Source organism: Biomphalaria glabrata, chromosome 5 (genome assembly GCF_947242115.1).
Source record: "Biomphalaria glabrata chromosome 5, xgBioGlab47.1, whole genome shotgun sequence".
In the NCBI taxonomy this organism is placed as follows: Eukaryota; Metazoa; Mollusca; class Gastropoda; family Planorbidae; genus Biomphalaria; species Biomphalaria glabrata.
The window spans coordinates 1,529,835-1,542,086 of record NC_074715.1 but is presented as its reverse complement, the minus strand read 5'-3'; the positions used below and the strand labels follow the sequence as shown (position 1 = coordinate 1,542,086).

The 12,252-nt window shown below is 35.3% G+C and overlaps 1 protein-coding gene across 1 annotated transcript in view; it reads right to left on the bottom strand.

The window, feature by feature from the left end:
• LOC129926172 (uncharacterized) overlaps nucleotides 1-11,886 on the bottom strand; it is a 34,131-nt gene extending 22,245 nt beyond the window's left edge. The window contains exons 1-7 of the mRNA XM_056028517.1: nucleotides 11,635-11,886; nucleotides 9,970-10,101; nucleotides 9,657-9,833; nucleotides 8,353-8,544; nucleotides 6,694-6,906; nucleotides 2,291-2,521; nucleotides 869-1,000 (exon numbers count right to left, since the gene is read on the bottom strand). Coding sequence (XP_055884492.1) covers nucleotides 869-1,000; nucleotides 2,291-2,521; nucleotides 6,694-6,906; nucleotides 8,353-8,544; nucleotides 9,657-9,833; nucleotides 9,970-10,101; nucleotides 11,635-11,725 — 1,168 coding nt within the window. The 5' untranslated portion in view covers nucleotides 11,726-11,886. The remainder of the gene's footprint in view (nucleotides 1-868; nucleotides 1,001-2,290; nucleotides 2,522-6,693; nucleotides 6,907-8,352; nucleotides 8,545-9,656; nucleotides 9,834-9,969; nucleotides 10,102-11,634) is intronic.
• Nucleotides 11,887-12,252: the final 366 nt, after the last annotated feature.

The following is a 12,252-nucleotide window of genomic DNA, read 5'->3' as shown; positions in this document are numbered from 1 at the left end:
TCACAGTTTCACCTGCCCTCTAACACATTGACTTTATTCATGACAGCACACACTATCAACTGCTGTCTAGCATATTGACTTTATTTATGACATCACACAGTTTCACCCGCCCTCTAAACACATTGACTTTATTCATGACATCACACACTATCAACTGCTGTCTAGCATTCTGACTTTATTCATGACATCACACAGTTTCACCTGCCCTCTAAACACATTGACTTTATTCATGACATCACACACTATCAACAGCTGTCTAGCATTCTGACTTTATTCATGACATCACACAGTTTCACCTGCCCTCTAACACACTGACTTTATTCATGATATCACACACTATCAACTGCTGTCTAGCACACTGATTATTCATGACATCACACAGTTTCACCTGCCCTCTAACACAGTGAATTTATTCATGACATCACACACTATCAACTGCTGTCTAGCACACTGATTATTCATGACATCACACAGTTTCACCTGCCCTCTAACACAGTGAATTTATTCATGACATCACACACTATCAACTGCTGTCTAGCACACTGATTATTCATGACATCACACAGTTTCACCTGCCCTCTAACACAGTGAATTTATTCATGACATCACACACTATCAACTGCTGTCTAGCACACTGATTATTCATGACATCACACAGTTTCACCTGCCCTCTAACACACGTGTGGGTATTCTCCTACTCATGTCGAATAGCAGATTCTTAAAGCGTAAAGCATACTATTTAATATCAACATATTAAGTAAAATCAATGTCAACTTTAAAGCTTAAGAATATAAGCCCCCCCCCCTTCTCTTTTTAAATATTTTTTTTTAAACCAGTGTTTAAAAAGTGTATCAAAACATTTTCTAACCTGTATTACATCGGGGTGGGTCACTGTGTCCCAAACATGATAGACATTTTCCAGTGTCCTGTTGGCACCAACTAGGGCATTCTTCAGGACATTTGTGTCTGCAGTCAAGATCCCAGACTCCTGGCATACATTCTATTCAGTATTTAAGATCAAAAGAAACTTAAACATACAAAATTATTTTATTCAAAATTAAAAAAAAGTAACTTTTCTAGTCCGAATCGCCTCATCGCGTTGGAGATTTTCGTAATTAACTAGCATTGATGACAACTGAATGGTACAAAAATTAAACTAAATTAAGCTAAAATTGGAAGTGTCATTTGTTATGTCATGATTAGGAATTAGTTGTTTCGGGAATTTATTTAGTTTTCACTTAGTGACGATGACGCGATAGATCTTTAAAAAAAACAGAACGAAATAGAAGCCGACATAAACAAGACGCTTTTCTTATCAACGTAGAAACAGTAAGCTTTTTATGGACGGCTAGAAGTAGGTCACATTCGACGGTTCCCTTCATGATTATTACACGTGTTCTATGTTTAACACTAGCGTCGACTAACTCTAGTGATTGTTTTGGCTTTTCGTGGGTGTTATCTGTTCCTGCAGTTCTTCCAGAGGTACCTCCATTTGGGTTTGTTTTTAATTGAACACGCTGAACACCGCGGAAACGCCTTAACACATTTTATTTTAAAATGCACAATATTTTTGAGTTATGCCTATTTATGAAATGAAAAAAACTATCACGGTACCCCATATTGATGAAACTATTTAAAAAATCGAACACAGCATTAGGGTTTATTAAAAGAAATGTATATAAATCAAATAACAACATACAATGAGAATTTTATTTAATACTAGAATATGCATCCTCTGTTTGGGACCCCTCAACTCAAGAAAACATTAAGAAACAGACACAAAATAGAGCAGTGAGATTAATAATTGACGAATATTCACATTTGATTAGAGGAACACCTTTAGTAAATTCACTAAATTTAGGGTTCATGCCCTGCTCGCTTTGAAGGAACATCAGAAACATGTGAAACATTTTGCAGAAAAAAACAAAACAAATAAAAACATTTTTTCCACAGCATTGAATATTTCTTGCGAACACTAACATTTCTTGTTTTTAATAGCCTGTAGGATTGGAATTTTTTTTTCTATAGAAAATGAAACCCCGAAATGAAACTTTTGTCTATTTTTTTAGGATATTTTTTATGAGTTTTCAGGAGATTTTTAAAAATAATTTCAGGTGATTTCCGTTTATAATAGTTTAGTTTAATAATTTGCATCCAGAATTAGCGCGGGGCGATTTACACAACACATTATATCCAAACAAGGACACATGTCAACTTCAAAATAACTTACGTGATTTCTAACTAAATTATTCTTAATCAAAATTTTAATATAAAGCGATTATGTAATTACCTCCAAACATGAAAATTTCACATATCGTAACAATAAATTTATCTCCATCCCATTTTTGGTCTCTATCGGTAGGAATGATTCCTATCCTAGAGACTGGATAGTGCGGTCTTACTGGAAATGTGTAGATATCAGCTGCTTCAGGGCTTAGATCTTGATAAGTCAATAAAGTCTTGTTGTTGATATCAAATGTCGTCAGAATAAAGTTTTTCAAACGATTCATACAGCAGTCAACTAGTGAAAAAAAATGGTTTTTCAATTTTGAGCAACGAATGTTACTTGTGTATCTTATTGGTCTTATTGGCTCAAAATGCCAAGTTCCCTTTTCGGACCTTGCGATCTATAATGTAACGGTCATCTGTTTCTCTGTGGCCCATGGTTAACGAAGGCGTCATGTGGCCAGCACAACGACCAGCAGCCTTTACTTTTTCCCCAACTAATGGCGGGTACCTATTAGAGCTGGCTGGACTCATTGGCGCCCTAAAGATCCCAAAATAAAAAATCCCAGTCTTCACCAGGATTCGAACCCTGGACCCCCTCGGTTTGGAAGCCAAACGCTTTACCATTCCGATATCCAGCCTCCTCAAAATGAAAACCCATCGTGAAATAAGTCTATCAGTTTCGTGAAATGTTTATTGTATTTAATGTTCCACATGTTGTATTTAAAAGTAACATTAAAAAACTATATTAATTCATGTTTTTAATACTGTGTAGAACTGTTTGCATACAATATGAATTTTTACTTGTTTCAAAAAGTAAACGTTTTCTGTAATCTTTAGTAGCTAATATAAAAGAAGACATAATTTGGCATATTTTTTCTACCTTCGATTTATACATGTAATAAAATACCATATGTATTAATAATTTAGAAAATAATCTCATTTGATAACACAGCCTCCTCTTAATGTATTGTTTAAAAAGTATTAAACAACTTGCTTATTAACTCTTTCTATGGTTATATTTACGGTAAGCAGAGAGTTCTGTAACTGCACTCTTATTTAATGTGACGATGATACTACTAAACAGTCTTCAGTTATTTAGTACCATTAATCCAGTACCAGACATCTTATATCTTATCTTATATAATACAGAAAAAGAAGATGATTACGCCCTACGCGTCATGCATTTAGTCATGCATATTAACCAATGACTTAAATTCTGCCAAGTCACTGGTTTTCCTGGCTAGCTCAGGCAACCCATTCCATGCTCTAATAGCACTAGGGAAGAAGGAGTATTTGTACAAATTTGTCCTAGCATATGGGATGAGGAATGTGTCTTTGTGTCTTTTTGAGTATTTGATTAAATTTTGTTTTTGTATTTGAAGGAGTTGTATGCAGGAAAGCGCTCCCGGGGAGGTCGAAACACGCGATATAAAGGCACTCTCAAGAGCTCCTTCAAGAAGTGTGATATTGACACTCACGGCTGGGAAGCACTAGCTGTCGATCGCTCCTCATGGCGTGAAGCTGTGAGTCTCGGAGTCTCGAGATTTGAAGCAAGAAGAGTGGCCAGGGTGAAAGAGCGCCGAACTAACAAAAAGCTGAGAGCAGAAGCAGGCCTATCTGTAACTGACCAATCCCACCCATACCACTTATGCTGCCGGCTTTTTTAAAGCGAGGATTGGATTTTACAACCATCTTCGAGTCCATAGGAAATGAAAAATGTGCTCATCTTAGACTAAGAAGGAGGTGCTCTATACCATTAATACAGTACCACGTATTTTGTATTTGTCCTGTCATGACCTTTGACTCGTGATTGGCTTGGTTTTTTGTAATCATTGTAACAAAATAGACTACACTATCAGTACGCACCGGCTACGCCCGTTGATGTGTTCCTGGATGTAATATACTAAATCAACTCATAACCTTAGAAACAAGGCTTTATTTCAATAAAACACGACTGATACACACAATAACACAGTACAGACTGGCCACGATTCACAGACTACGATAATGTAAACACGATTACAAATACTAGCACGATTACAAGCACGGGTAACACACAAGTTCATTTAACGATCACTCCACTAGGCTTTATAATGTTTTTTTTTTATGGCAGGAACATCCACTTCTTCTTTTTTAATTTTTATACACGGGCCACAACTTAAAGATCAACCTAAAACTACTTTTTTCAGCCCGTGAAATCTCTAACAATGAATTTTACCCCCCCCCCTTTCACTCTCTTTCCTGAACAACCCCATTCTTGTCTTTGTTTTTAATTATATTAAAATTATTATATTATATATATATATATATATATATATATTATATTATATTAAATATTATTATAACGGGGCGTTATTTGAACAAGGATGATGCGCCCCCGACATGTTAATGGACCTCAACCAGGATGGCTGCCTGGTCGTGAGGTTTGCGCGCTGGACTGACGTTCGGATTTATCGATGGTCGAGGGTTCAAATCCTGCCCGCTCCCATCCCCCGTCGTCCTGCGGGAGGTTTGGACTAGGAAGTAAACTATCTTCAACTCTGAAGGAACATCCGAAACATGTCAAACATTTTACAAACATTCACCAATCGTAAATAAACACATTTTGCCACGTCATAATATTGATAAAACAATGAAAAAATACGTATCACGTGACAGCCACGATGGATGACATATTTTGTATAGAAGATATAGAGATTCACGTGGCTAAATGTTGTTTGTTTACGATTGGTGAATGAGGTCTATTCTAGTAGCACTTTCACTAATCCGCTCCCCCCCCCCCTCCCGGACAAAAAGAAAAATTAGTCCTTCGTACACTTTATGAACTATAGTCGACCTCTCAATTCAATCTGCCTAGTGATATATTTCGACCTTGACCCCCTTCCCCTTTTTTTTAACCTTTCATCTTGATGCACGCAATGTTCGGTATTAGACAGCGCATACATTTCTACATACCATAAGTTTTAGGCCTAGAGAAAAAAAGATTCCCTAGTGCTATTAGAGCATGGAATGGGTTGCCTGAGCTAGCCAGGAAAACCAGTGACTTGCCAGAATTTAAGTCATTGGTTAATATGCATGGCTAGATGCATGACGCGTAGGACATCTTCTTTTTTTGAAGTAACGTTTGTATTACATCAGATGCATTTTGCGAAGGCCCCAAATGAATGCCACATTCCCTTTCCCCTTTCTGCATTTATTATGCTCTTTTGTTCTCTAAATAAATATAAATATCAATTTAATGTTATGTATTTTATAGTTGATCTCATCCCTCTTGAATGTATGGTAAGAAAAATAGATCTAGCCTTAGCTCTCTCTGTCCATCTCTTTCTGTCTCTCTCGAAAAAAAAAGATAAAGACTTTACATCAATCTTATTAGCTCCTTCTTTCCTAATTAACTATATTATCGATGATTTGATCCCATTAAATAAAATTAATTTTCGGATTTTAAACTTCAAATTTGTGCTATATAAAAAGAGCATGCATTCTCGTATAATTCTATACTAAAAGTAATAATAATAATAATAATAATAATAATCTTTATTATCCGTAAGGAAATTTGTCTTACAATTTGTTCATTACACCAAACAAAAAAACATTATAACTATAAGAAACCAAAGTGTACATTCACACCAGACTCACTCATAATTTACATGTGACAAAGTTTATACCAGATTGTTCTTATTTAATGATTTGATTGCCAGGGGAACAAAAGAGTGTTTGTGTCTGTCTTTGCTATCGGTGTCTTGTATCTCTTTTGTGAAGAGACTATTGAAATTGTGCAAACCTTTAAATACCTTGGTACTATCCTAGACAATAAACTAAATTTTACTGCAAATACTGATTATATCAGCAAAAAAGGGCAGCAAAGATTACGACTACTAAGAAAACTGTCCTCGTTTAATGTTAGCGAAAAGGCCTTGGCTATGTTTTATCACGCTTACATCTGCAATATTTTAAGTTTCAATATCACTGCCTTTTATGGCAATCTGAGCATTAAAAATAAAAATAAACTTAATAGAATCCTAAATGCTGCTGGCAAAATCATTGGCAAAAAACAAACCCCATTTGGGCAGTTGTTTGAGACAAACATCTATAAAAAAGCTAACAAGATCCTCGAAATAAAGAACCACCCTTTGTGTCAGGATTTTGTGATGCCCTTTTTTTTGTCTTGCGCTATTTTGTCTTGCCCTTTTTTTTTGTCTTGCGCTATTTAGTCGGCGCCACTTTGCCGAGACGTTTTGGGCTATTTAGTTGGCGCTAATTTTATACGCGCGATAGTCGGCGCTAATTTGTCAGCGATATTTAGTCGGCGCTACTTTGTCCGCGCTATTTAATCGGCGCTAATTTGTCCACGCTATTAAATCGGTAACCCTAAAAAAGTTTACCTGCTTAGCATAACATAAACACGTGCATAAACGTAGTAAATTCTACGTATTTACATCTAATTAACACTACAAGTGATACCTCTGTTGTAAATGACAAATCTGTTGACCACTTTGGGTGTATCCAGTCTGAGACTCCAGCTTGGTTTGGGTTCTAGTAAAGTATGTGATATGCTATTATCGTTTATATTACAAGTAGTATTCCCATCCACCGCTAGTGATGCAGTAAAATAGATATTTCCCTCATTGTACGTACTTGTCTGGTCAGCTGATTGATGTAAGGCAACATTACGCCCTGGGGATGTATTGAATACAATTTTAGAATCTTTAATTAATCATTTTTTTAAGCGTTTGCTTTGAAATGTTTCTCAAATCCAATAAAGATTCTGAAGTAAACACTTTAACCCTTTAGCGTGTGGTAATTTAGACTCTAAGCACTAGCATTGTAAATCCATTTTGTATGCACTCATTGTAAAAAAAAAAAAAAGCCCAGCAGTTTAAGGGTTAAAGAAGAAAGCACGACAATTGCTCAAGGTCTAGGTCACAGAGAAAGCGCTGAAGAAAGTTGGTTTAACACAGCGGTTCTCAACCTTGTAAGCTCGGCGACCCCTCTTTACAATCCCACACTCTGCCGCGACCTCCACCCCCCCCCACCCCCCTGCTCAGACACACAGCAATGGAAGAATAGACAAAACTATTCATTTTTTTTCCATCGTCTCTGGCGACCCCTGGCAAATCGTCAATCGACCCCCAAGGGTGTCGCGATCCACAGGTTGAGAACCCCTGGTTTAGCATTTCTGATATTTGTAATTACACACCGGCTACGCCCGTTGATTTGTTACCACTCATTGTATTTGCTAATTATGGGGTTAGGCGTTGTGCCCTCTAAAAAAGAAAATATCAAATTGATCGTTTTATGAAATGTCTATAACAGCAAGTTTTGCACCAAGGATTGCTATTCAAACTTAGGCACAAAAGAGTTAATTGGAATTATAAGCAGTACCCAAAAATAAAGAATGTTTAATCCATAGACATGGAGATCTTTTAACATTTTAAAAAATGTGAAAAACTTCAAAAATAGAACTTCAAAAAAAAACGTTGAAACAAGGCGTTGTTTTGTAAAGTAATTATAAGAAGTAACGTTTTTTTTCAACCCTAACATAGAATTTAATTTTAAATCTAGATCTAGTAATGAAACATTGAAAATAAGAGCACTCTTGTCTCATAATTATTATTTTGTAATTATAAGTTACATAATCTAAAAAGACCTGGATAATTAATGTATTTCAATGTACATGACTATCAAGAAGGCAGGCTTTAACTTACTTTCTGGTATAAAATTTATTAACTAATTGGTTATTTTTATTGACTCATGTATAGTTATCGACTTAGTATACTATGCAAAATGTCAACTTGATCCTAGATTGGGATGTGGGAGAAAAAAAAAAGAGTACAAAACCTAATGAGGGAAAAAACTCCATATATACAGCACATATTTAAATAACAATTTCTTTCCCTTTTTCGATACCAAACAAAATAATGAATTAATAATTGATTAATTTGTTGTTTTATATAATTTTTGGATTGTTTAATATTTTGTTGGGAATAATAAATAATTTTGTAAAGTTTGAACTTGATTCGAGAATGGGTGTTGGAGAAATTATCGTGTATGAAAAATTGTGACAGACAGACAGACAGAGTGAGTTGATAGAAGCTTTTTAAAATACATTTATTCCTTTACCTCCACTGATGTAGAGAGAACACAGTGATTTAAGAGCAGGTCCCGTCAGCCTTAGTTGAATTATTGTTTCAGTCATTTCACATCTGTAGTCTATTCTAGTGCTATCAATGAATGAAACTTGTTTGTTGATACAAGTGGGCGTCTCTTTCTGGCTCGTTAAGAATGTCAAGTTGACATTTTTAAATTTTAATGCTATAGGAAATATAAAGTTATACTATCAATTTAAAAATATTAGGGTGCACATTTATTTTATACAGCCTACACTCTGTAATAGATCAGTCCATTGTAAGTCTAAAATAAAATGTTAAATAAAAATAGTTTTTTTTTTGCAATGTAAGACTTTATACATATATTGGAGCATTAAAGAGATATTATTGATGTCAAAACATATGTAAAATAATTTTGAAAATGAATTTGATGCCTGAAGTTTGATGTTAAGTAGCTTGATCGCATGTTCCGTAAATTCGTTTAGCTTGATCGCATGCTCCAGTGATCTCATGTAGCTTGATAGCATGCTCCTCGATCTCAAATTTGATGACGATTTGGATAAGTAGAAGTGGTCGAAAATTTGATTTCGAAAATCCAGGGATCCAAGAAAGATACAGAGTTAATATTAGGGATATAAAAAGATGATTAAGGAAGTTTGTGTATTATGCAAACTTGAAAGCTATCCCTGTGGGTCCGTTGTTTGGAACAGGTCACAGGGCAGATGTCTATAGAACGACGATAACATTAGATTTTAACATTCATTGATCTTTTATAGTAAACAAGACAGAGGCCCCAGAGCACACCTTTAGAAAGCAAATCTATGGATCTGGAAACCACTGCTCATTAATAAGACTAGTTATTAAATCAAAGGTCAAGTTGGCTTTCGCTTAATTGGTAGAGGAGACGGCAAATTTCCGTGTGGCACGCTTTTCTTCCAGAGCTGAGGCCCATGTTTTTTCACTGTTCATAGCTTTCTTGGTCTCCGTCTCTTTCTCGCTTGTGCGGTCTAGGGCTGTGTCTTCCCAATGGTCAGTATCGACGTTCACTGGTTTAAAATTCCGTTTGATCACATCCACGTAACGGAGGTGGGGCGACCAGTTTTTCTTGAGCCAGACGCGACTTGCCTGTAGATCCTCCATCCGGCGAATATGTCCGAGCCAGCGCAGGCGGCGTTGCCGGAGGACTGTTAAGATGCTGAGAAGGCACGCTCCCGCGAGGATCTCAGTATTGTACACTCTCTCTTTCCATGTTATTTAGATAATTTTTTTAAACCACCGTAAAGATATAGTTTATCTCAAAGGAAAAATAAAACTTACAAGTATTTTTGACTTTCATCCTTAACCAAGTAAATGGGTAAGATGTGCTCCAAGAAATGTGTATTGATGTAATATTTCCATCTTCGTTGCACGTTGTATCATCTCCATCTGTCAGCCATGTTGTTGTCTGTCTTGGTGCTATGGTAACATTGACTTCCGGTAATGTTGCTAGGTTGGCTGTAAACATTTACACAATGGACAGTAACTTTTGTCTATTATAATACTTCTTCTAATTTTTGTATCTATTGTATTAAGAAAAATATATTTACAGGGAAAAAATGCGAAAAGGTAATTCGCTGTTGTACCCACTTACCATATTGACATGCAGTACCAAACCAATCAATGTCACATCCTGTTACACACTCACCATTGACATCACATGCCATGTTATTCTTACAATGACATTGATATTGACATTTGCACCCAAACCAACCAACATTGCAACCTGTACAATTTAACGAAAAGTATTTTAGTATTCAAGTAACAATTTTTCTTCAAATTTGACAGTTTATGTATATGTTTATATTTATGTTTGGGAAACAAATTACTAACTAATTTACCGCACAAGAAAACCTGTTTAAAAAAAAAATATTTAAAAAAAATTTGTCATATATCTATACTACACTATATATGCCTAGTATTGTTTATTTAGACTTTGTCCTTAATTTTTATATTTTTTAAACACACGTCATTGGAAATTATTACAGTTTAAAAAAGGGATAGAGGTTCATGAATATTTTGCGCACCGTCTTACTTTAATTGGGTGTATGTACGTGTTTATGCTGTAACCACGAGGAAAAGGGCCGGGACGGTTGAATGGCTCTATAGACTTCAGGGTTGCTGATGTAACCACAAGCTAGACTGGCGTAATAGAAGTGATTCAAAGGACTGGTGTAAACATTGAACGTGAGTCTAAACGAAAGTAGTGAGACACTAAAGACTTGAATTAGTAATCATTTATATCTTGTTTTAATTATCCTTTCACTTTTTTTTTTCATATTTCTACTCTTAAATTGAATCTATGTATATTTATACGGTTATATTGAAGTAATCTTTTTTTTTTTTTAAATATATGGTTATATTACAGTAATCGCGGGTCATAGCCGGGGTTGCGTAGCCAAGGGAAATCATGCATTTCTCATCAGACTTTGGACTTGAAGACAAGCCTTATTATTATTATTATTCCAGTAATCAGTTTGTCTAAAAAGAAGTGTAAGGTTATTTCAATTAGAATAAAAAAATAATAATGGCTGTGTCTTCCATTCCAAAAATGAAGTATTATTGCCCTTTTTTACATGACCACGCAAACCCAGTTGTGATCTGCATATTTTTCCACATCTAATGCGGCGGTCTATTGAAGTCTTTTTTTCGTTGATTTCAATGTCTTCAGTAAGGGCTTTTCTTCGCGCCTCAAATATGTATCCCGCAGCCTTTGTGATAACTCTCCAACTGGCTCTTTCAGAGGGCATCTGCTGCCAGCTACTTCATGCCAGTAACAGCGAAATAACTCCTGAGTTGATCTTTATACAATTTATTTTGTTTGTTTTTTTCGAATGAATGTGCTAAAGTATAAGAGATGCGCTATACATAAATTAAAGTTAACAAGCAAATTATTTTTTTAAATATTTAACGGGGAAGGACCGCGAAATCAATGCCATCCCTCAATACTGTACTGTTTAACTCCCTTTTTCTATCTAAAACAACACTAAAATTAATTACCATTAATTGAGTAATTAAATAGTTATTTTGTTTATTGTTCCATTTAATGTCATCGACTGGAGATAATTGTAGAAAATTTTAATTTGATCCGAGACTGGGAAGTTGTGGAGAAAAAACGTGTAGCAGATTTGTACCAGATAGAGAGTGTAAATTAATGTAAGCATTATAACTTTGCCACAAATTCTCTAAATATGTCAATATTTTTCTCACTCTAGCCAGAGAAGGGTAATTCTCGAATCACTAGTTAGTTCTACATTACCTTCTGATTGTACAGGCACACAACTGAAGAGAATCAAGAGCAGTTGGAACAATGAAGATGTTCTTCCCATTGTAGAAATAAGCGTCAGCATCCTAGTCAGTGCTGAGATCAAGTTTGTATTTACTTTTGTGCATTAGGAGCACACGACCGAATCAGCCAATGGCAGGAGTGCACCCATGTAATTCTATCACCGACTATTATTATAATAACCACTTAAGGTAAATTCCAATATCGTCACCAGACATAGAGGGTAATCAGACACCTGCGCCAGCAACATCCGAGAATAGAAAAGAAGAAAGAGTTTTAAAGGGAGATAAAAAAAAAAGATATAATAAAATAGAAAAGTAAAACTAGACTCACAGTGTGTACTACATCATAGGCGAAATACTTATAGACCTATTTTAACTCTTTTTCTCCGTAATTATTTTTTTCCACGTTTTGAAGCAATTCTTCATTTTGCTCATTACTACTTCACCACCCTGTTATGATTGGGCTTCAATAGTTTTGTTGTTTGAAATCAGAAAATGTTTTATTTGGTATAGAATTAAAGGGAAATGCTTGCTCTTTTTATATAACTCAAAGTCAAGTTTAAGGAATTAGACATTAATTTAATTTAAG